The sequence below is a fragment of the Dioscorea cayenensis genome, chromosome 18 (assembly GCF_009730915.1).
Source record: "Dioscorea cayenensis subsp. rotundata cultivar TDr96_F1 chromosome 18, TDr96_F1_v2_PseudoChromosome.rev07_lg8_w22 25.fasta, whole genome shotgun sequence".
Taxonomy (NCBI): domain Eukaryota; kingdom Viridiplantae; phylum Streptophyta; class Magnoliopsida; order Dioscoreales; family Dioscoreaceae; genus Dioscorea; species Dioscorea cayenensis.
In genome coordinates, this window is record NC_052488.1 from 22,257,134 (window position 1) to 22,281,808 (window position 24,675).

Genomic DNA, 24,675 nt, shown 5'->3' on the forward strand with positions numbered 1-24,675 from the left:
AAATATCTTAATTGTGACAATTGTCTTTGGGTTGATATTCTGCTCCTTAAGTATGGCATGCTTAACCTATGGAGGGACTCCATCCCTTCTGGTTGCTCCTGGTTCTTTAGGGGTCTCTGTTATACAGCTATCAAAATTAATCCTAGCTTAAGAATTAGCTCTGTTAATCCTGATCTGACCTCTCTTTACAATCATCCATGGTGCTCTGAGGTTCCTCTCTGGATGTGTCCTACCTATTTCAATGTTAATTTAAATTTGGACTCTCTTGGATTCTCTGACTTTTGTAGTTATGGGTCCTGGGATTTAGACAAGCTTGGGCTGTTATTTGGTGATTGGTTGGACTGCTTTATTTCTAAGCTGGGTGTCATTGATTCTAATGGCAATAATCATTGGGTTTGGTCCTCTAAATCAGTGAATCAAAGCACTTCAGCTATTGTTTATCAGTATCTTAATAGCTCTTCTTGTTGGTTTGATGGTTGGCCGGGTTGGAAGAGGATCTGGGATTTAAATGTGGCTCCTCGGGTCCAACATTTCTTGTGGCTAGCTTTTAAGGGAAGGGTTAGTACTTATGATTATCTTTATTCCATTAATTTGAGTCCCAGGAATTTTTGTGCCATGTGTAATTTAATGCATGAATCAATTGAGCATCTCTTATACTCGTGCAATTTGGCTCAAGCTGTTTGGGGTCATGTTTGCACTAAGCTTAATATTTCAAATCCCTTTTCTGGGGGTTTTTGTTCTGGCGAATGGCTCATCTGTGATTTACTGACTCCATTTGCTAAGGCAGTCATTACTTCTGCAGCTTGGTTTTTGTGGAAGAATAGATGTGATAAAATTTTCAGGAGATGTTCTGTCTCTAGCCTGGTCATTGTCTCCCGGGCTTTCTCCCATGCAAGGGACTTCTCCTTTGCCCATGCTGATAAATTTGGAACCCGGTTGATTCTTAACAATTTTTCTTTCAGGGATGGACTTTTCCTTTTCGTGGTCAGCCAATGGATTGAGGCATCTGAGGTAGGGAATGTGGGTTTCTTTTGTGTCTCTTCTAATCTCTCTGTGGTGTTGGCGGTCTTTGGTCCGGTCGCAGGCAAGGAATCTCTGAGGATGCTCGATCTGAGCGATCATCAACGCTCTTCGGGTTTCGTGGATCTTGGATTATCTCTCACGCCTTTCGCTTCATCACGAGCCCACGGTTCCAGCGAGGATTATTTCGTGACGATCTACACCGAATACGAGGGCTTGGACTTGGATTAATCGCATCAACTCCATACTTCACGGGGCTAGCTGTCCTTCCATACATCTCATTCCCAAGTCTTGGGCTTCACCCGACTACAAGCTCGCATCCTTGGCCTCAATTTGCATTTGCTCACGTTATTTTTTTCCAGTGTCGTGAGTTGCGCGTTGGGTTATGAAAGCTTTTTGCAGTGAAGGTTTTATTTTTTAAGTTTTTGTTGCTTTGGTTGAGTCCTTGTATTTCATTTGAGTTTTGTTTTTTGCTTTGGTTGTACTATTGAACTCTTTGTAATTTTTCCCCCTATTAATAAAATAAGCTCTCAGAGCTCTTCTCTTAAAAAAAGTTGTCGGACCCGGACCGGCCCGGCCGGTTCAATTGGAAAAACCGGGAACCGGCCATGTGGCCGGCTCGGGTATACCCCATTGAACCGGGTATAAAAAAAACCCGGTGTTAACCCGGTGACACGGGCGGTTCAACCGGGAATCGGTTGACACGGGCGGGTCAATCGAGTCACAATGTTTAATTTTTTTTTACAATATTTAATAATTTATTATTATTTTCTCATTAAAAACCATAAAATCGTGTATATTTATTAATATTAATTTATAATTTATAATCAATAAATAGAATTATATATATATATATATATATATATATATCATAAACATACCAACAAAAATTGACATTTAAAAATAAAATCTATTAATATGTTATGTACATACTTTCTAAAATTTAAATTTATTAAAAAAATAAAACAATAAATGAGTGTAACTTTATTATAAAATATAAAAATAAAGTATTCTAATTAAATAAAAAAAATATAAGAATTTAAAATGAAATAAAAACTCAATTGAGATATAAGAATTAGTGAATTAAATTTCTTATTTATTTTAACAAAATCAACCAGTACACAAACAAATAAATAAATAATGTCGAGAGAAGTTCGATAATTATATATTAATATATTAAATATGCAAATATTAAAAAAAAAGTAAAAATAAATGACATAATTAGAAAACACTACTGTATATAAGATCATTTATCAATTTAATATCAAATTTGAGTAGTTTTTTATAATATTATAATTATAGCTTTAATATTATATTTGCTAATTATTAATTATTATAATATTTTTTTTATATTTTATTATTGATACCGGTTTAATCCCGGTTCGACCCGGTCGAACCCATTGACCCCTAACCCTTGTGTTTAGCCGGGTCATTGCCCGTGGAGGGTCTGACAACCTTGCATATAGTCAAAATTTATCTAATTGTAATTTAAGAATTATTATGAATTTGAACGTATGCTAATATTATTTATAAAATTTTTTTTATACAAATAAAATTTTATAACCACATGCCCAAGTTGCTTGTGTAGTAGAATAGATAAGCCACCCCATCAGCCGTTAATTTTATTTGTCGTTTGCATCACATAATTCATGATAAGTAATGGAAAACCAAATTAATTTTTTACATAATTAAAAATTCAAAAAAAAAATATTTATTTAATTTAAAAAATCATATTAAATACATAAAATTAAATCAACAACTTCTTGGTTAATTGACATCTAATCCCTCTTTACAGCATTTGTGTCATTACTAAGAAGGTATCTCCGCTTATATAGGGTGAGGACAAAAAGGATTGGGATACTCCTCATTAGTGTGTGCCTCTACTCTTGATATGATTTCTCCACTTTGTCAAAAATAAAAAAAATAAAAAAATCATAGAATGACACCATCACAATGGCAGAGTGATTAAAGCATTTAACTCCTATACCAGGGTCGTTCATATTATATAGTATATATATATATATGTAGGGGTTCCCGGCACTGAAACAATTGATTTTTTTTAGCGAAAGTTACAGTTTATAGTACTGTTCATATATATGGTCTCATATACAGGTTCACACATGCCTGCACGACCTTCTGCCGACATTGTGCGGGCTCACAATAGCCCTCACGCTCTTCTGGTAACGTTGTGCGGCTGTAGAGTCGTAGACTTGATGTATGCGAGCACACAACTGCCCATATGGCTTCCAGGATCAGTTGTGCGGCCCCCTATGCGAGGTGTATGATCTCTACATGAGTATACAACTCTTACAAATGCAAAAACAATCATTCTTTGTGTTTGAGAATGGGATAATATCTTCTAAAGACAACAAATACACATACAATCATACAAGTCACAAATTTAGCATGGAAAACCCTTCAAATTGAGGGCAAACCCACGGGCTCCTTAGAGCCACTTGCAATGCTTCCACTATGTCAATTAATGGGATTACAAAGGATTTCTCTCTAGCTAACTAAAAGTATACAACCACAATGACAAGAGTATTCAAAAGAGGAGACTCTTAATGACGCATGCATTCATCATCATCATTTGAGATGGATAACATTGACTTCAAAAAGGGTTTAAAGGAAATCAAACCGGTGAATTAGGAGGTTTGCTAGCAAGTTGCTTTACCTGAACCAGAAGTGTGGGCAAAATCCACCACTAATTGGCCATTCGATCTTTTTGCCAAGCTCAAAGCCCTAACTCTTTTCTCCTTCCTCTTCTTCTTGGTTTCAAGTTTTCTCACTCTCTCTATTGTCATTCACACACATTCTCTCTCTCTCTTCGCAATGAATGAGAGTTTACACATATGGGCTTCTCACGTGAAAGAAAGCATGAAAGTTTACCTTTGTCATTTCCATTAATTGACATAGTTTCTTTGTTTTTCCCTTTTTCTTAAGTGGGATTACCCACTTTATTAGATGTTGGACCCAAATAAGGTGGCACCCCAACAATATATATATATATATATATTTCATAGAACCAATGTAACAACAAGATAGGCTCAAATGATAAAGTTGAGCAAGTGGCAGAGATTTCATAGTTTGGCAAGCATAGATTCCATGAGGCATACTCAAAGTTAACCCAAAGAAGCATGTATAGGGTTGTTTAACAACTATAGGAAAATTTTCATTTTAATATTTTTCTATTAAATATATGAATTATTTGTGTTTTATTTTTGAAGTTTTAAAAATTTACAAATCAGTTGTATTTACTAGAGAAAGTGAATTACCAAATTCAAAATTTATCTCGGTTCCCTTAAATTTATTAATATAATCCCACGAACCTAATTCTATATGTACAACGTGTTTGGTAATGGTTGGGATTTTTTAAGAACTAATTGTATTTTTTTTAGACTCAACAACCGGCACTACATACATTGTGAAATTAATTATTGGTTTTTAATTAACTTAATATCAAACTACTACTTATTCAAACATTTTTAATGTTCTTTACCTAAAAACCTTTACTTTCGTTGTTATGAGTAGTTGCCAACAATTTCCACCGAAAAGTCGTTGAGTCATTAATATATAATATATATTAAATTTTTATCAGCTACTACTCATTTTATAATATAAGAATTTTTTTTTTGTTCATGTTTGATTAGAAGATATGTTCCTTATTCAATGCAAATGTATAACTTTGAGGACACATGTACAAAAAGTTCTATTTTTTTTCTCAAAAATATATTTAATGTTATTGATTATTAAATAACACAATATAATTACCAATCATATATTTCATAATAATGATAGAATTATTTTTTAAAATACGCCCATCGTTTATTTGCATACACAAAAATTCATTAATTTATACTAAATTTATCAATTTTTTAAATTTAATTATTAATTTAAAATTATACTGTCTGTGTACATTCAAAATTATACTTTTTTTACAAGTTTGGACTATTATTTACTAAAAACACAATCATTTGGTGAGAACTAATCCCGAGGCAAGTGAACGGTGGGACAAGATTCGGCCGAGATCAAAGAGCGCGTGCTCCTCACGTGAGTGAGAAACGAGAAGGCTTTAGAAGGATCACCGAGTCTCAGACGAGCAAGAGAGAGAAACCTCTCGCGAACCACGAATGGCGTCTCTACGGGCAACGCTGCGAGGTCTCGGCGTCTCTCGGCGCGCCGTGTTTCTCAGGGGCATAACGTCGAACACCTGCCGTGCATTCTCCACTGGCTTATCCCCTCCTTCCAAGGGCTTCGTTTACGAGCAGCATGGGCCCCCGGATCAAGTCCTCAGGTTCGATTTCACCTCCGTTTTGTTGAAAACCTTGTGATTATTTCTGATTTCATTGCATTGATGTTCTGTTGCTTTGATTGTCGCCAGGATGGTTGAACTCCCGCCTGTCCCAGTGAAAGAGAATGATGTGTGTGTTAAAATGCTTGCTGCTCCTATCAATCCCTCTGATATCAATCGGATTGAAGGTATTACAGTCTTATTTTCATTTTTTTTTTTTCTAAATTATTTCAACTATTAGAGCAGTTGTTGTAGGTTTTCAATTTTTTGATATAAATTGAAATTAGCTATTGAAAAAAAAAATCATACTTGACCCTAAGTGATGATGTTTATTGAAACCAAAGTGTTACTATTATGGATTTTAAAGCATGTTCAGACTTCAACCTGTATTGCCAAATTGTATGCAATTGAAAATTTTCACCTTGTTATTTAATCATAAGAAAATATGAAGAAACAATGAGCTGTACATGGTTTGTTTTACATTAATTTTCATCAGACTATTGATTTAAAGGCAATGTGATTTTCGTTTGTGTTTGATTGTGCTGTCTTGAGTATTTATCATCTTCATGTTTCTGTTTTGATAGGTGTTTACCCTATAAGACCTCAAGTCCCAGCAGTTGGAGGTAGTGAGGGTGTGGGGGAGGTGCATGCTGTGGGCTCTGCAGTAACATCTCTCTCCGTGGGGGATCGGGTCATACCTTGTCCTACAACTTTCGGTATTATAATTATTTCGCATTATCTTAAAGCAAGCTTGATTTCTGAGAGATTAAACAGCTTACTTTGTATTGCTGTTCTGAGAGATTAAACTGCTGCTTTTCAACAATGCTTGAAGTCTGCACTTGTCAACAGGGACATGGCAAACTTATGTTGTAAAAGAGGAGGACGTCTGGCACAAAGTTAGTAAGAATGTTCCTATTGAATATGCTGCAACAGTAACTGTAAATCCTATGACGGCTTTGCGAATGATGGAAGACTTTGTTGAACTGAACCCTGGTACTGCCTGATTGATATGTTTTTTTCTGTTCAGATCTCAATCTCTCCTTGCATTATTTTAAATTGTTGCTATTGAATCTACCAGGTGATGCCATTGTGCAAAATGGCTCTTCTAGTATGGTTGGACAGTGCATTGTTCAACTTGCCAGAATTCGTGGTGTTCAGAGCATAAACTTGATTCGAGAAAGGTGCAGATTGGCACTTTCTTTGATCTGATTATCCTGTGCTTACCATGATTTACACTTTATATTAGGGTCAGACTAAAGAAACTAGCATGAGTTTTTCATAACCTTATTTCTTATGCCAATGCTTTTAAATTGTAGTTGTGAAATTTCCAGGATACAAAGTCAACTATCTGTGCAGTTTTTCATAATGTTTAAGCTTTTGCTTGTTCAAAGCTTTATAATCCGTTGTGACCATGTTTTTACAGACCTGGGTCAGAAGAGTTAAAAGAAAAACTGAAGAAACTTGGTGCAAATGAAGTTTTCACAGAAAACCAATTGGAAATAAAGAATGTCAAGAGTCTTCTGGTAATTTTTTTAAATTTTTTTTACATATAATTTCTCTTTTGTGGGCTGTTTTTTATAAGAATTTTCTACATGCTTAATCTCTCATACCATGGTTTATGTCTATCAGTTCGTTATTATGAAAGTTAGAGCTTAATTAATTAATTGGTACATCAATTATTCCCTTATGCTTCTCAGAACAATATACAAGAACCTGCTCTTGGATTCAATTGTGTTGGAGGAAATGCTGCTTCTTTGGTCCTCAAGTTCTTGAGGTAGCTCGCTCTTCTTCTTCAACTATATTCAATCAATTTTACCTCAATTCACATTTCACAATCAGAATGACTGTTGTTCTTTAGGCAGGGTGGCACAATGGTAACCTATGGTGGTATGGCAAAGAAACCTATCACAGTCTCCACATCATCGTTCATATTCAAGGTAACTTCCTAACCATCAATCCATAAAACCCGGTGAATTTCACGAAAACAACGAAAACATCTGCATCGTTCAGGACCTCTCCCTGCGGGGATTCTGGCTACAAAAATGGATGAACACAGAGAAAGCACAAGATTGCAGAGCTATGGCCAATCAACTCCTCAGCTTTGTCGAACAAGGAGAATTAAAATACGAGTAAGCAACATTTCCAATATCCGAATTCCGAATATTAATTGAACACTGATCCAACATTGATCATGCAGGATGGAGCTAGTTCCGTTCATCGAATTCGACACAGCACTGAACAATGCACTGGGCAAATCAGGAAGTCGTCCAAAACAGGTCCTCACATTCTAGTAAGATGTTTTGAAATGCTATTTGTATCTCATCTCATGCACACTTGTTTTTTCCCTTGTATCATATCCATGTATGTGTGTGTATTAATGAAATTTAAAAATAAAAAAAAAGTAAACTTTGAAATTCTCATTGCACAACAATGTCATCAAATCAACACAAAACACAAAGGACCAAAAACACAAGTTTGGAACAAGGAAAACAATGGGAGGAGGTATCATCAAGCAGGGGTGCTTTGCTCCTCGAGCTTTTGCACATAGGCCTTGAGCGTGAGCACCAGCTCACGCGCGGGCGCTTGGAGCGTGCTGACGAGCGAGATCGAAGGGCCTTGCAAAGCGCCGAGCAACTTAGCATAGATCTCTTCTCGGCTCGGCAATGTCTCGAGCACCTTGAACTCATCCGGCGCGTAGAAGCGCCCCTCGAACACAGCTCCGGTGAAGTCATTGTCGTCGAGCTTGCGTTCCTTCTGGAATTCCCTGTAAGGTTTGAGCGCTGCCGGGATCTCCTCGGTGTGGACGAAGAGCCAGGCGTTCATGCCCTTCATGCACGGCTTCAATGCCTCCCATGCCGTGCCCTCGATGGCTTTGCCGACGAGGGTGTTCTTAGCGACGATGAGCTTCACGGTGTCCGGGAGGGTGCCACGGAGGTCCTGGAACTGCTTGACGGTGAAGCCGGTGTAGCGGATGCCGGCGATGAGGTAGCAGCTCTCGAGCTGTTGCTTCACGTTATCGACCGTCTCCTCCTTCTTGGTCCGGCTAATGGCGGCGCGAACGAAGGGGAGGGATCGGCGGCGAGGTTTGCAGACTAAGGTGGGGGATTTTAGGGTTAGGGTTAGGGATTGGGGACGGAGAGAGAGAGGGTGGGGTTTGGAGGAGGAGGAGAAGGAACAGAGAGTGGCCTCCATTGCTGAGAAATGGAGAGCAATTCAATACCATAACTGATAACCCCCTCTTCTTCCTTACCTTATCCTTTTCTTGTTAATTATTATTTTGCATTTATACCCCTCTCAAATTACAAATTACTTTACTTTTGTATAAATATATATATATATATATATATATTTATCAATGAGGGCGCAGATTCTATTAATGTCAGTAAAATTCAATTATACATATATGTTTGTGTTTTATTCATTGGATTCAATGATGGAAAATATTTTTGTATAGTTCTCTGTAAATTTTGTATAGTAAAAAATAAGATAAATAATATTTTGATTGAATAGTTCAATCATGATCGGTTTAATTATTATTTATTATATTATTGTTATACCAATTTATGTTTGTATTTTTCTATTTCTATTATTTTCCTGGTTTGTAGACATTTTATATATAAAAAACTTTAATAGTTGATGAATTCTATATGTATATTGTTAATACTCTTGCGAAAACACATATGAAATAATGAATTTATTAAAGGTTTTAAGGTTTATTCTGCAAATTTAAAAAAAAAATTAATAATCATTTTTCGTTAAAAAAGGTTTTAAGTTTTATTATATTCCAAAATTTTAAAAAAAAAAATCATTTTTTTATATAAAATAGAAAAATAAATAACAAAACAAGCGGAGGTGCTGAGCAAGCTTTGGGCAAAACAAGAGGACAATGTCGGAGAAGAAGCGCCGCCGCCCGGAGCCCGGCACGTCCAAGCGGTCCCGTTCATCGTCCTCCTCGCATGCGCACGAGCTCAAGAACCAGCTCAAGCCCGATACTGAGATCCTCTCCTCTCTCCACCGCCTCCGCGCCGCCACCCAATCCTCTTCCGATCAAACCCTAACCCTCTCCGATCTCAACCTCTCCTCCCCTTGCCGTGAAGTCTCCGATCTCGACTCCTCTTCCGTCCGCCTCGCCATCGAGCGCGCTGCTCTCTCCGCTGCCCGCTCCATCCTCTCCGGCAATGGATTCTCCTTCTCCATCCCCTCCCGTTCCTCCTCCAACCAGCTCTACCTCCCCGAGCTCGACCGTATTGTCCTCAAGGACAAGACCTCGTCGCGCCCCTTCGCCAGCCTCTCCACTGTCCGCAAGGCCACCATCACGGCCCGTGTCCTCTCCCTCGTCCACGCCATCCTCCTCAACGGAATCCATGTCACTAAGCGTGATCTCTTCTACACTGACGTCAAGCTCTTCGGCGACCAAACCCAGTCCGACGCCGTACTCGACGACGTTTCGTGCATGCTTGGCTGTACCCGATCCTCCCTCCACGTTGTCGCCTCCGAGAAGGGCGTCGTCGTCGGCCGTCTCGTCTTCTCCGATGACGGCGACCGCATTGACTGCACCCGCATGGGAATTGGCGGTAAGGCCATTCCTCCCAACATCGATCGCGTTTCTGACCTTGAGAGTGACGCCCTCTTCATTCTCCTTGTGGAGAAAGACGCCGCCTTTATGCGTCTCGCTGAGGATCGCTTCTATAACCGCTTCCCTTGCATCATCGTCACAGCCAAAGGCCAGCCGGATGTCGCCACCAGGCTCTTTTTGAAGAAGATGAAGACCGAGCTCAAGCTTCCGGTGCTCGCATTGGTTGACAGTGATCCCTATGGATTGAAGATCTTGTCTGTTTATATGTGTGGATCTAAGAACATGTCCTATGATAGCTCTAACCTCACAACTCCGGATATCAAGTGGCTCGGAATCCGGCCAAGTGATCTAGATAAGTACCGCGTGCCGGAGCAATGCAGATTGCCTATGACTGATCAGGATGTGAAGGTTGGGAAGGATCTCTTGGAGGAGGATTTCGTGAAGAGGAATGAGGGGTGGGTGAGGGAGCTGGAGATGATGGTGAGGACGAGACAGAAGGCTGAGATTCAGGCTCTCAGTTCCTTCGGATTCCAGTATCTCACTGAGGTTTATCTGCCTCTCAAGATACAGCAGCAGGATTGGTTGTGACTTGTGAGCTTAGGCAACTTAAAGCCTTTGAGTTAAGGTATGGCTTCATCTATGAATTGTTGATTTTAATGATATTATCTTGAATTACAGCATGGCTTCACTCTATAAAAATTGCGCTTTTGATTGATTTTTGTGATATCATTTTTACTCTGGATAATACTTTGCATGTAATTCAACTAGCATACAATGCCTGTAACAATTGCCTACTTGTTGAGCCTTTGAAATGTGAGTTTGGTTTGAATATATTGGTAGAATGAAGTATGAGGATGTTCGTTTAACTGAAATCTATGAAAAGAACTTTCTTTTATTTGTGCTAAGATAGATATGGTAGAGGAACAATGGATCAACTATCATATTGAGTTAGGGGAGCTCACAGTGCTTGTAGGATAGAACTGAACAACTTGAATTTGGGTATGGCTTCATTCTGTAAATTGTTCTAATTGATTTAGTGACCCCTTTTAATGCACTGTACTCACATATTATGCCTGTGATATCTTCGTAAGTCTTTCCAGTGTGAGCTTGGGGTTGAATCCATTTGTGGAATGAAGTATCTGTATGTGTATATTCATTAACTAAATCCTATGAAAAAAGAATTCTGTTTCCCCCCTTCTAGATAGAGAGAGGAATAATGGGTTGAGTATCATATTGAATTGGGGGAAGATCCCATGCTGATATGACAGAAATAGCATTCAAATTAGATGGGTTCCAGTGAGTTTATAAATTTAGCAACCTAGCAAGTGTTCATGTGTACACAAATGGATTTAATTTAATTAGATAATGTGAAGTCAGCAGATTGATTTGATGACCAAAATCAATATTTTGCCATTTATCCCATTTTCAGAACTTGTGCCCCCACAGCTTCTAAAATCTGTGCAAGTCTTTTGTCATAACATAAAGATCACTTCACATATATCTTGCACAAAACATGGAATTTAGTATGGTAGCAATGATTTTCAACGGCTTGTGCCTTTACAGAGCACGACATATAATCATCACTGTCTGTGTTGCTTTTGTATGTTAAACTTAGCATAGATTCAAGCATTCATCTGTTTTTCACAAGGCATTGTATTTAACCTTTTGTTGCTCCAAATTTTTAGTGTAGGCCAAATATTTAAGCATCATATGTCTTCTGAACAGAGATGGATAAACAGCCAAAATGAAAAGGTACACTCAAGAGAAAGAAACTTTTGACCAAATGAGGTTGCATTTCAGAGCTGCAACATCACAAGAAACATTTAGGAGACAATTTATTAACACCATATGTTTCGGTAGACTTGCTTTGTCGTTAGCGTTTTGTCATGATAATGCAAGTGCAGTGTAGTCGTAGGAGGTATACAAACTTGTTTCAAGAGAACAATCTTGCACTGCTATGTCATTTAATTTTTAGATTTCATTTCGGTGGAATTTCAAACATCAAATATGCATTTTCTGGATGAATATATTTCCTTTGTTACAATTTCCAATCTGGAATTAATCAAGTTGTGGTTTTCTCTCCCTCTATTGTCAATGTTGATTGTTTACTTCCCCCAACCATTTCTTGTGGTTCATTGGACTTTGTAATTTCTTTATTTTTTTTTTTCTTAATAGGTGTGTGATTATTATGATTTTGTTTTAAATTTATTGTTTACTTATATAACAAACACAGGGACATTCTATGAATAGTACTGTACTGCCTTGTCTTAAGGCTTTGATTCCATTTATAGCTTCTAAAACACAGAGTCTATAGGACAAAAGAGACAGAAATTCCACTTATGAGTTGCTGTTTGGAATTACTGATTATTATTTAAGTGCTCACATGGTGAATGCAGTTCAACAATTAATAACACTTAAAATTTATAACTTAGTATCTTGCATTATTAAAGAACTTTTTTTAAGTTGACAAAGAACACAGCATGGAGTATAATCCAAAACCAGGTTCCAAGACCTCGTTAATGAAAATTGCTTTGAAAATTCAATCTTGTTTTTCCTGAATGAATCCCTGCAGGACCATGCTTGTCACTGATATTAAAAATGAAAACAATTCCCAGCCTTGATGATTCCCTGCAAACCAAATACTAACAACACTGCTCACATATTATTATTATTATTATTATTATTGCATGATGATTGAGACGTTTGGAAGCAGAGGAAATGAATATCTCTGAAAACATAACATAAAAAAATAAAATAAAATAAAATAAAATAAGAAGAAGAAGAAGATAAATAAATCAAATGGCTCATCACAATTAATGAATTGCAGAGTGAAGTGTGGCTTGGCCTTTTAAGAGCATTAGAAGACATATCCCATCCCTTTATTTTTCCTTGCTCTATAATGTAATCTTTGTAGGGAACCAAGGAATATATATATATATAATATATATATATATATATATATATTCCGGACAGCTAAATCTTTAATATAATATAATATCTTTATATATTGCGCATGTGCGACAAATATATCTCTTAGATGTTGAAATTTTGTGAGTCCTGATGATGGCAGTCATTGGGAAGATAATAGGGAATTTTTTTTTTTTAAAAAAAAGTGTAAATTATTAATTCTGATTAAGTTGTTTAATAATAATTGAAAGTAAGAGTTGATTGGAAAATGTTGGTCAATATTGAGCGAAAGAAGCAAAAATTGGAATATAATTTCTAGAAGAAAATAAAATAATTCATTAAAAAAAACACGAATTTTTAGGCATGTGAAGTGACAAATTTTCATATATTTTTCTTAATAAATAAATACTCCAATAAAAAAACTTCTTTCACACGTTTTAGCTTTTCTTTTAAACTCCAAATTAAGTAATTATGTACTAATAATGTTCATTAAGAAGCTCTTTAGAAAAAGTTGTTTAATTTTACAGTATTTCAAGGCTACTGCATGAAGAGATGCTCCCTATTCCTATAGTCAAAATTTTCAAATGATATGAAGTGTCTCACCTCACGTGCTAAATGAATGGGACAAATAAGAAGAAGCCAAGATGGGTCAAAATTCTTTTGATATTTTTTAAAAAATAATTATTCCTTCAATTTTTAAAAATCCTTTTCAATCTCTGTATTTTAAAACATTTCATTATCAATCTCAATTAAAATCGTCATAATAATAATTATTATTCTTTTCTTGATGTTGAGACATACTAGAAAACATACCAGTGTGTTCAATGATAAATCATGTATAATCTTAAAATCATCATAATAATAAATATTTTTTGATAATATGAATAAACCATCATCTTTAAAATATTTACTAAATAATCAACCACATAAATTATTGCGCAAGTAATAACAAAGTCACACTTTGAGTTCAATGATAAATCCTGTATAATCTTAATTTTTAACTCACGCACCAGTGAATTAAATCTTGGCGAGCTTACAAACATGTAAATCCCTATTAAAATCATATTTTTGTTATATTTATTATTATTATTATTATTATTTGTTAAGAAACACCATAAAACTCATTGGTAAGCAAACCTAAACTATGTCTGAACACAATGTCATCTCAATCTTTAACTTGAACTAAGGCATCGGTGAGCCAGAGCTTGTAGAGTTTTCCATTAAAAAAAAAATCACCTATGTAATTTAAAAAAATAATTATATATATATATATATTAAACTTCAGAAATTTATTAGATATTTTGATAACTTGAAGCATGATTTGGGCATACTAGCTTGAGAGGAGGTCCATGCTACACTCACTACTCAATAGGAAAAAACAGCTACATACAAGTTGTGTAAGCTTTTACAGTTTAACTTTGAGAATACAACACAACACTAGTACAATACTAGTCTAGTACTACCACACAAATGTCTTTTTCAACACATGCATACATACTGCATAAATCTGTTCTCAATCTCAAATTCTTTTCAAAAGGACAAGCACACTGTACAATACCCTCCAGCCACCAAGGAATTCATGCATGATCCATTCATTCTAGTGGGTCTTTTTGTAATTTAACACACTTGGACTTCCATCTTCAACCCAATATATAAGTCTCACACATAGCTCTGTTTCTTTGCTCTTTCTTGTTAGAGTTTGGTGTTTCTCTTTGGTTTTTCAGATTAAAAAAAAAAAGAAACAAAGAGTTGAATTAGTTTTGAAGTTTCTCTTCTACTTTGTAGTTGTTTTTAAGTTGCAAAGAATGTTGAAGATCTTCCATGCAATGGATGGTACTAAGAGAAGAAGTTTACCAAAGAGAGGCAAGATCAAAGCCAATATATTCAGGATGATGTTCAGATCACTTGTAGCTTTGGCTTCAAAACCAGCAACAAGCACAAGAACAAGGAGAAGTTCTTAAAGGTTATAAATTTCATTTCTCTTTATTTTACAATGACAATGTACCAAGTTTTTCCATCTCTTCATTTGTCATTGTTGTTGTTGTTGGTGGTGGTGTTGTTGTTGTTGTTGAGGGAGAGATACATAATGATATTGTTAATGATGCATGACTAATGTCTCTTTCATGCACATTAAGTGTATGTGAAATGTACACAATCAATGGCATGCAGAAAATGCAGTTAATTGCTCAGAAAACAGTGGATTTTGTTATTGCAGAGCCTGCACAAGCCACATGCACACACACTACAGTTTGCAGACCTGTCTCATCGAATGATTCAAAACTTTGTATTTTTTTTTTATTGCCAAAGTGGGATTGAACCTGTAAAACCACTGTGCCTTTAACTGTAGTGATTCTTTAATGCTTATTATAAGGATCTGTCACGGTCTTCTTCTTCTTTCTCTTGTTGTTGTTGTTCTTCTTCTTGTTTGTTTATTTATTTATTTATTTTTTTTTTTTTCTGAATTGCTTTAATACAGTTAGGAGACATGTTGTTCAAAGTGGGGCTTGATAAGACTAGTGAAAAGGGGGACAATTATTGTTCAATCTCTCTTTAAAACAGAAAGCTTTGACTCTTGGCATTTAACATGGTTCTTTTATCTTTTATTTTTGTAAGAAAATTAACAAAGATGCATTGCAAGCATGTGTGAAATATTGGTTCATTATTGAATGATTCAGTGATTCAGAATTCTAAGGTATCAACCTGTGACTTGCTTCATTAGTTTTCATGCAGAAAGGCTACAGTAACATTGTTTGGGATCAAGTGCTAGCTTCAATATAGTTTATTCCAAAGTAAAAGTGGTGTGTTTGGTTTTATAATTAAATACAGAGATCAAACACTTAATTACTTTGAAGCATGTGTTCCATATTGAGATTAACAATACAATTAACATCTTTGTTTCTTTCTTGTTCTTTTGCTTTGGAGATATGGAAATAATGAAAAGCATCTTTTGAGGATAGTGCTGAGGCCTTTTTGGTCAGTGCACTAACTAAGACAAAGCATTTACATGATCTTTATTGATATTGTACAAGCATCTTTACAATCAGAAACCCAGTATTGCATTACTTAATACCAAGATAATTTCATGGATCTGTGTGGGTTCTTTAGCTCAACAAATAGGAACAAGTCACGTAACTCTATTTGCAACTTATTCCAGATATGATAGAATCAACATATGCTTGTCTTTTTTTATCTTTAGAAGCTTAAAAGATGCTCACTGATCTTTTTTCTTATTGCAAGTTGGTAAAATTCTATTAGAAGATATTCAGGTTGGCTTATAAATAGGCTTAGTTATCATTCTCATGTCATTAAGTAACAATAACAATAACAATAACAACAACAACAAAAGTAGTACTAGAGTTACCAAGTTCTTTGGAAGAAGAAAAGGTAGCAATGGCCTTTGGAGTTTCTGAGTTGCAGAGAAATGGAAATCCTTTGCCAAAGAGAGGGCAAGTAAAGGCAAAGATTGTAAGTATTCTGGTTCGATCTGTCTCGCAAAGCTTTAAGGGAGAAGAAAGAGCTAGATCGGACGGCAGTTGCTCGCCGCCGATAAACAGGTTGTCTTTGAGTCGCAATAATTCAGAAAATATGTCTGAAGAATAAGGATAATATTAGAAAGAGATCATCAGTATGTTTATCTGAAGCATCATGTATACAGTACTACTACTCTGTTTATATTGTTTCTTGTTGGTTTTGTAGACTGCTTTGTTTATAAAGAGACTTAAAACAGTCTTTTTTATTTTTGTATACTTGTTGTTTAATTACTGAGAAAATTTACCGTGTGTTTGAGCAAGCAAGAAGACAAGGGAAATCTTTTAAATTCCTGCTCAGAAGTTTGAAGCCATTATAACTTCAATTCTCTGACTAGGAAAAGATAAAAGTTTGAAAATTAAATAACAAGACGAAGGTGAAATTTGTCTCTATGGACTCATGGATTCTGACTGGTTCAGAGAATATGCCAATTCATGATTGACCATTTCTTGACAGTAATTCTTTAACAGCAGTAACATTTTTACTGTATTTTTCTCTTGCTCTGTTTTACTTCTCATCAAAAACTGGAAACAATCTTGGAACTAGTCTTCTTCTAGAGTTCCATCAACTCAATCTCTTCTAGAGAGAGTGGGCAAAGCCTTGTGGGTGGGAGACTTAGAGTTATGACTACATTGAAAGGTGCTTTAAGTCTGTCCCATGAAGTCAATTAATTAGCCAGTCTCTTTCACTATTACATGCTCTCTCTCTATCTCTCTTCCTTCCTCTGTTCACACTTCACAGTTCATACCAAATTGACAGAGAAATTATTGAATATATTTAGAATAATAACCAGGATGATGTGCTGGTAAACAATCACTTCATGGATTTATATGTATAGTTTTGCATTAATCATTTACAATAACAATGGCGTTGAATGTTCAAAAAGGTTAAAGTGTCAATGCATTGCATCTGGCATTGTGGGACCTATGAGATAACCCAAAACTTGGCACAAAAGAAAGCTATTCTAAGTGGCTTTCTTCTCTTTATCATCCCCTAAACAACCCCTTGTAAGTCTTGTTCAACTTCATCAAACTCTTAACAAGTTCAACTTCCTCTGTCACAATGGCCTCTAAGTTTAGTCCTGAGAATTCTGAGAAGAAACCAGCTGGTAATCCATTCCCAAAGAGAGGTCAGATCAAAGCCAATATAATGAAGGAATTCATCTCTTTTTTCATGACCAAGAATGATGATGAATCTGAGAAGAAAAAGGAGAAAACTGCGGTGATGCCGATTCGATCTTTCGGCAAAGCTGACAAGTGATCAAAGTATGAAGAGAATTGGGTAATGCTCTGTGGATAGTTTTCAGTGTTTGCTCTTTTTAATGCAACACTGTGTAGGTGTTTGCTCTGTTTCTTATGTTTCATGCAAGGAGACCTCTGTTTTGGGATACTCTGTTTTTATGATCCCAAAAACAGGGTTGAATTGCCTTTTATTATTATTATTATATAATGTGAAGGTTGTCTCTGTTTCTTATGGTTCATGCAAGGAGACCTCTGTTTTGGGATGCTCTGTTTTTATGATCCAAAAAACAGGGTTGAATTGGCTTTAGTTTTTTTTTGGTATCTGAAGGTTGTTTAGCAATTAGCTGTTGATCTTGCTCTGTTACTATTGTTTTTCAGGTAACAGAGTATAAGATTTTTAGTCATTTCATGGTTTTTGGAATAAGTTCTGTACTTGTTTGTGTTCTCATGTGTTTCTTATTTCAAGCATTATCCAAAGCTCTGTTTTTATTAGCTTTAATCTATTCTTGTTCCTTTTGTTGTGGATTGGATTTCATTGATTGGCAAAAAGAAAAGAGAAAAAGGGAATCAAGGGAATAAACAGGGTCCCAATTAGAATTTTTTTTTTTTTTATCATTATTATTTTTCTGAAAATAGACTTGTTGGATGATACCAATTAATACAAATTAGCAAAGAAAAGTGTCTACTTGCATAATTTGGATTCCAAACATTTGTGATTTGTAAATGAATGAATCAAATTACTTATCCATTCAGTCATTTTGTCCAAAGATCATAAAAAAAATATTCTGTAATTAATATTCTTTGACTCATATTTTCAAAAACAAAATGAATGTGGATTTAATGGTTCCAACTAATTATGTTTGGGTATATATCTCTTTTGACTGGCCGGCTAGGCAAGATGCTTTATTGAAAATATTTTTATTTTTAGTTTTATAAAAATAGATAAATCATAGTTTTATTAAAAAAAATATTTTTGTTATTGATTTGACTCATATTTTTTTAAAAATAATTCTCATTTTAATAGTTTTAAATAAATTAAATAGTTTAAGAATATCCACCCTCAAATTGATTTTTAAATACAATATAAAAATAAATAAAATTTGTGCTTTATGAGATTATCACTCATGAAAACATACTATAAAAACTAATTTCTCACTGAACTCTGTCTATTTAAGTATTGATTAGATCTTTTTTAGCATTGTTTTCATCACTATGCGAAAAGGTCTTTAGTAAATTTACATAGCAAAATCTTTTTTTTCATCTAAATAATTTTGCTAATTAAAAAAATATTTAAAAGCAGATGTATGCAAAATTGTTATTGTTTATTTGAAAATTATTAATAAAAAATAAATTGACAAAAAAAATCTTTTTTTTTTTTAATGTGGTAGTGAATCTAAACTGGGCCCAAGAGGCATGACACTTTATCAGTTCAACTATTAAAAGCAAAAAGTGAATAAGATTTGATGAATTTTCAAATGGGAACCATTCAGAAGTTTTGGAGCAGGACACTCAAATGAGTGATGATCATATGATCATGCAAGCTCTCTCTTTATATATATATATATAGGCCTATTCATATGACCAAAATTTTTAACTCAACTTACAGAAACGTACACTTTGAAAGTTGATTATTTTATTGACTATATGATATGCAGACTATGTCAAATTTTCTTTTTTCTTTAAAAAAAAAAAGAAAAAGGAAAAAAGAAAAACAAGCTCTTTGACGCCCACTTTGATTGCATGAATTTTGCACATTGAAACCTTCAAAATTTTTGAATTGGTTGTTCTTATGTAAATGCCTTGAGTTTTCGGTTGAGAGAAAATAAAGGAAAGTTTTTTTTTTTTTTCAAAATAAATAAATAAATAACTTAAGGAAAGTTTTTGATGTATTTTTAACCTTATTGACTTAAAAGAGTGATGGCCTTATATCATGCAAGCTCTCTCTTTATATATATATATATATATATATATGCTTATTTAAAATGGCTAATATTTTTGGTTCAACTTAAAGATATGTACACTTGAAAGTTGATCATATTATTGACATTTGACCATATGATGTGCAGTGCAGACTATTATGCCAAACTTTATTAAAAAATGCTCATTGACACACACTTTGATTGTACGAATTTTGCACATTGAAACCATTAAACTTTTGCCATAAATTAACCAGGAGTCAATCAATAATATACCATCAAGCATAGTTTACCTATTGAGCTTGAAAGTTAGTGAAATTTTGATGTTATTATTGTTGACTATGTGATGATGGAGAGAGAGAGAGAGAGAGCAAAGCACTCCACCTCAAAGTGCTCCTCAAGGTCAACAATGGACTAATGTTTGACAAATGAAATAAAAAAAATAAATAAATAAAAATGTTTGCCAAATGAAATCCAGATGAAGATTCAGGGATGTTGCTGGTTGGCTTCCCCTTCATTTTGACATTTAGTCTACATGATTTTTTTCCCCACTTGAAGCACATTCTCTTCATTTGCTAATACTTCTTAATTTCCAGCATTGAAACAAAAATATAAAAAGACAATTTGCCCGGGACGGAAATGGGAAGAGACCTCCCCGTCCCCGCGGGAGACGAAATTAGGGAATCTCCATCCCCATCAAGTTAGATCACATGAAATTCAAAGATCCCGCCCCGTTACCACCCTTACTCTTATTCAATTATAGTTTGAATCTTACATTCAGGTAAAAAAAAAATAGAAAATGGAAGAAGAAAAAAGAGTGTTTCAATTTGTATATAGAAATAAATCTCCATCTTATTAAACCATTAAATCATCACATGAAGCAAAAAAAACATGGATGGATATCTGGCCTGTTGTGACAAACAAAAATTAAAAATCTTATTTTTCATGCGTCAAGGGCGATATACTCAAAAATGTCCTCCTAACACGATTTCATGCATCCAAAGTCTGGCCGAGTTGGGAGAAACTGCATCAAAACTTGCTTCTCTTACAACTCACCAAGCAAAGTTCATTAAGTTATTGTCATTAACAGCAGAGTGAATAAACACTGACAGAATATTTGAAATGGTCCTCAGGCAACAAACCTTCATCTTGTTGACAGTTTACAAGGATCATAATTATGGACTTGTGCTTTCGAATTGTGGCCTATGATTCAGAATTGCTGCGGTCGGCTCAGGGGTCCGCAAAGTTCTCACACCAAAATGTATCATACAGCTCTCGAGGTCATGCTTCAATTCAAGGCTCGTGGATTTGAATAGATGTTCTAGAAAGGCTTGCTTCCAGCTCATTTAACTCATCAATGTCCAATTCATCATCGTCGTCATCATCATCATCATCATCATCAGGAATGTCTTCCTCGGCAACTCCGCCTGCATGGTTGGATGAACTAGGCTCTTCTTGGTCATCTTTGTTCTTTTCCTGCATTCAGGAAAACAAATAAACATAAGTCCAATTTGGATAATCTGGTAAGTATAAATATGCCAAAATACAAGCTCATATTTGATGTAATTATGCTGCCCAAAATTACATAAGAGCTCCAGTTTAGCCCTTGATTGGAGAATGTTCGACTTATTGTGTATAATGTGCATGTGTGTGCAGACACACACAAATGGTGGGAAAGGCTTTACCGTCTCTTCAGTGGCATCTGATTCTTCTCTTTCGTAATTGTCATAAGCCTCGGCATCATCCACAAATAGGCTGGCATTTGACATGAACAGCTCACGACCACTGCAAAAAAATCAAATCACCAATATGTCACTAAAATGTCCAAGAAGAACCCTCCATACACAAGGACAATAGAGGACATTACCTCATCCGATCATTCTTTGCCCTCTCTGCCCGCATTGCAGCCAGACCAGCTTCTCTTTCGTCCATTTTTTTCTTCTTCCATTGCATAAATAAATCCGGCGTCATAGGAGTGGTAGTTGCAACTTTTGCACGCTATTTAAAGGAAAAATGACAAGGCATAAGGTTGAGCAAGAAACTATCCACATTCAAAGAATAGCATACTTTATTCAAAGGCAGGATGCAGCAGAATGATACTGATAATTAAAGAATAAGAGATAAAGAGGTGACTCGGATAACAGCACAAGCAGCAGAAATCCTAACCTCCTTTTCAATCTCCTCCTCAATAGGCATCTTCTCTGACTCTTCTGCCAATAAAGCCTTCATTTGAGACTTTAACACATATCCAGGGGGTAAAGCATGCCTGTAGTGGCAGTCCTTCCCACCATTTGGGCAAACCCAAAACCATCCATATTGCTTCTTTTCAACCGCTTCCAAGAAGTACTTGCAAACCTGCAGTCATTCATAGCCAAAACATGGAAAGTCTTGCATCAAAATTTGGGTCACAGGGTATATGTTAGACATTCATCAAGGAAATGGCTATCTAAGTGCATATACATAACCAAAGCTGCACTCCAAAACAATAGTTTAGGAAAGAGCTTTTCCTCATAAATGAACCATAGACAAGTCACAATTGACATAAACAAAAGCAACATAGTTTCAAAAAAATAAGGCAAGCACTGGTGCGCTGATGCCTTTTGCTTTACAAGAAGACCTTAAGTGATTTTGTTAATAAAGTGCAAACAACCCAGATGCCACAAACCTTGTTACTTGTCAGGAGTAGTGTTTAATTAAAAGGTGATGTTTAATGCCAAAGCAATAAGACTAATAGCACAAACAAAGTTTTTTTTTTAAATTGCAAATGTCAAGTTGTCTACAGATTACAAGGTCCATTGACTTCAAGCAGGACAAATGCCACCAACTATCTATCAACAAGATTCTCCTTCCCACTCGTTGCCTCTTGTCACAGTAGCCGCCTAGAGTTGCTCTTGACCAGTCTATTCTCTAGATTGCCTAGATTTAGGCCATGATCATCATCTAAACTTGAAATTTGGTACATATTGACTAGACAAATGATGTTATGAAGGCCTTGATTTAACATTATAGGATTGATTTGTCAATGGAACACAAAAAAGGTATGCTAAGTAAGTCTTGAAATAAGTAAATTCAAAATTTTAGAAAGTAAAATCTACAAAAGTAGATTGAAGGGGGAAAAATCAAGGAATACATAAGATACAAGAAGCTGTTCTTAATCTTTTCTGTCAACAGAGAAGCTACTGCACTAAGTAGAAGAATACTAATTCATTTTGTTCACAGTCAACATTCATGAGTTGGATGGCTACAGAGTACAGATTATAGGGTGTATCCTTCATAAAATGGAGTGGAAATGAAACGAAGGGCAGTGATGCCAGTGAACTAATAAAAGCTACAATGGTTGATTTATCCACATCAAAGAAATTATGACAAAGTTTTTGAGCTATTCTATTAAACACTAGGTCTCCAAATAAGCAATTTGCTGAGATCAGCTACCTAGAGACTAATACAAGCATCAAGTTCATTCGCAATTACAGTAATTGCCTCCACAAGGTATATATTCGCATTATACTTGTGTGTGTGTATGGTTACGTGTATCACTTGGATAGGTATGCAAAGTAAGATTTGGCTAAATTAAACAGCCAAGCTCCACATGGAAGAGAAACAAGGTTTCAGCTAATAGCTGAAAAACCCCACACAAATTAACACAAATATTTTAAGGACCCTAGAGGCCAGAAGGAAAAAAAAACAAACTTGATTATCAGGAAGCATCGTGGCACCAGGTTTCTGGGGGTTGAGTTAAAAAAAATCCCCACCAAAGTAGGAGAAAAATTGATTGGAAATTGCACTTGAGGGACAGGTAGCACCTAGATTACTGCTTAAGAAATAATTTTGCCATTAAAAGGTATCGAATGGTGAAAATACTACGAATAGTATTGCAATGTGCTTGAGTGAGCCAAAGTAACATACAATCTCAGTCGGTTTGTTTTGGTTGTACTCCTTTTTCTTTGACTCCACGACCTTCTCCAGTGTCTCTTGATCCCAATCCTCCATCGTCCCTAAACGAATTTGTCAAAATTAATCCATGCATAACTCACAAAACAATTAAATATATATATATATATATATAAACACTTCAGCATGATTCAAATAACTTCCCTCACCTTCCTTTTCTTGATCACGCTGATCGCTATACAAGTCAATCTTCTCCCCCTTCCTCTGCACATTCAAATCATGAGAAAACTTGCACTTGAACCCTTTTACACACTGCCCGGCCTTAAAGAATTCACACAGTATCGACTTCGGATCAACCCCTGATCAAAATCCATCAAATTAAGCAAGCAATTAATCAAACATAAAACACAACAGCAGCAACAAAAACAGCTGATCAAAAGCTTCAGAGATCTCACCAACAGGCACTTTGGGCTGGCTGACGGCGACCTTGAACAGATCATTCAGCTCCTTTTCTCTGGCCTTCTCCTCCTCCTTCTTCTTCTGTTGATCGAAATACCAATAACCAGTCTTAGCTACCCGAATCAAAAGGGAAAGAAAGAAAGAGAGAGAGAGAGAGAGAAAGAGAGAAAGCGAGTGAGATTTAGAGTACCTTGGCGGCGGTCTTGGAAGCATCAGGCTTGGGCTGCACCGCTTGCTGGAGGTTCTGCACGTACTTCTGGACATTCTTGCTCTTGTTCTTGTTCTTAAGCCCGAAGGTCTTGTCCTCGACGATCTTCTGCTTCTTCGCAAGCTCGGCTTTGGAAGGCTGCTGCTTTGGCGGCATCGTCGATCAGCGCATCGGAAGATCAAGCGAACCAAGAGTGGAGACGACGACGATGACGAGGTTCTGGGAGCTAGGGCTGGAGAGAGGAGCTCGCTTCGCTTCGCTTCGCTTCGGCGATTGGGGACGGAGGTTGCTGAGTGGTGTGCGTGTGTTTGAGGGCTTCTTCTTTCCCGCTTTGGGCCGGGCTCACTTGGGCTGAGATAAAGATTATTATAAATAAACAAATAAATAAAATATAACAATGCTTATTTTATTTGTTTTTAGATTATCTGGATGAAGTTTCCATAAACTTTTTGATTTTACCTAATATATATATATATATATATATATATACTTTATTGTGTTTGATGGAAGATATGGTTGTCTTGTGTTATTATTGTTATTTTTTTTATTTTTGATTCACCTTTATATATAATCTGTGTCTTCGTGAGTTAGGTTCAAATTTGTAAATAAATATGAATATTTACACAAAAAAAAAAAAT

At 35.7% G+C, this 24,675-nt stretch overlaps 4 protein-coding genes across 6 annotated transcripts; 2 read left to right on the top strand and 2 right to left on the bottom strand.

The window, feature by feature from the left end:
• The first annotated feature begins 5,111 nt into the window (after positions 1 to 5,111).
• LOC120282647 (enoyl-[acyl-carrier-protein] reductase, mitochondrial) lies at positions 5,112 to 7,702 on the top strand. Its single transcript, XM_039289483.1, has 10 exons — positions 5,112 to 5,314; positions 5,402 to 5,499; positions 5,896 to 6,027; positions 6,161 to 6,304; positions 6,390 to 6,492; positions 6,735 to 6,834; positions 7,009 to 7,085; positions 7,170 to 7,248; positions 7,322 to 7,440; positions 7,509 to 7,702. The coding sequence occupies exons 1-10, from the start codon at positions 5,151 to 5,153 to the stop codon at positions 7,600 to 7,602; spliced, it is 1,110 nt and encodes a 369-aa protein (XP_039145417.1). The 5' UTR covers positions 5,112 to 5,150; the 3' UTR covers positions 7,603 to 7,702.
• On the bottom strand, positions 7,703 to 8,564 carry LOC120282648 (50S ribosomal protein L10, chloroplastic). The gene has a single exon (XM_039289484.1). It carries the CDS (start codon positions 8,501 to 8,503, stop codon positions 7,820 to 7,822), a length of 684 nt encoding a protein of 227 aa, XP_039145418.1. The 5' UTR covers positions 8,504 to 8,564; the 3' UTR covers positions 7,703 to 7,819.
• A 597-nt stretch (positions 8,565 to 9,161) lies between these two features.
• LOC120282688 (DNA topoisomerase 6 subunit A3) lies at positions 9,162 to 11,938 on the top strand. Of its 3 annotated transcripts, none has more exons than XM_039289538.1 (2): positions 9,162 to 10,512; positions 11,573 to 11,938. In XM_039289538.1, the coding sequence occupies exon 1, from the start codon at positions 9,198 to 9,200 to the stop codon at positions 10,473 to 10,475; it is 1,278 nt and encodes a 425-aa protein (XP_039145472.1). In that variant the 5' UTR covers positions 9,162 to 9,197; the 3' UTR covers positions 10,476 to 10,512; positions 11,573 to 11,938. The 3 variants fall into 3 exon arrangements, with proteins under 3 accessions (XP_039145472.1, XP_039145471.1, XP_039145470.1); XM_039289537.1 differs by having other exon boundaries at positions 11,578 to 11,938; XM_039289536.1 differs by having other exon boundaries at positions 11,613 to 11,938.
• An 8,452-nt stretch (positions 11,939 to 20,390) lies between these two features.
• On the bottom strand, positions 20,391 to 24,356 carry LOC120282614 (zinc finger CCCH domain-containing protein 11). The gene is made up of 8 exons (XM_039289450.1): positions 24,020 to 24,356; positions 23,826 to 23,910; positions 23,580 to 23,729; positions 23,386 to 23,474; positions 21,646 to 21,834; positions 21,347 to 21,477; positions 21,165 to 21,264; positions 20,391 to 20,955 (listed from the first exon to the last, which is right to left on the bottom strand). Exons 1-8 carry the CDS (start codon positions 24,191 to 24,193, stop codon positions 20,773 to 20,775), a joined length of 1,101 nt encoding a protein of 366 aa, XP_039145384.1. The 5' UTR covers positions 24,194 to 24,356; the 3' UTR covers positions 20,391 to 20,772.
• Positions 24,357 to 24,675: the final 319 nt, after the last annotated feature.

Bases quoted from the DNA above. Each gene is read 5' to 3' on its own strand.
- LOC120282648 (XM_039289484.1), bottom strand. From the start codon at position 8,503: ATGGAGGCCACTCTCTGTTCCTTCTCCTCCTCCTCCAAACCCCACCCT.
- LOC120282688 (XM_039289538.1), top strand. From the start codon at position 9,198: ATGTCGGAGAAGAAGCGCCGCCGCCCGGAGCCCGGCACGTCCAAGCGG.
- LOC120282614 (XM_039289450.1), bottom strand. From the start codon at position 24,193: ATGCCGCCAAAGCAGCAGCCTTCCAAAGCCGAGCTTGCGAAGAAGCAG. The intron at 23,475-23,579 runs GTGAGGGAAGTT...AAATTCGTTTAG, and splicing joins GCGTGATCAAGAAAAGGAAG to GGACGATGGAGGATTGGGAT. The intron at 20,956-21,164 runs GTAAAGCCTTTC...TCCTGAATGCAG, and splicing joins CAGATGCCACTGAAGAGACG to GAAAAGAACAAAGATGACCA.
- LOC120282647 (XM_039289483.1), top strand. From the start codon at position 5,151: ATGGCGTCTCTACGGGCAACGCTGCGAGGTCTCGGCGTCTCTCGGCGC. The intron at 6,493-6,734 runs GTGCAGATTGGC...ATGTTTTTACAG, and splicing joins ATAAACTTGATTCGAGAAAG to ACCTGGGTCAGAAGAGTTAA. The intron at 6,835-7,008 runs GTAATTTTTTTA...TATGCTTCTCAG, and splicing joins AGAATGTCAAGAGTCTTCTG to AACAATATACAAGAACCTGC.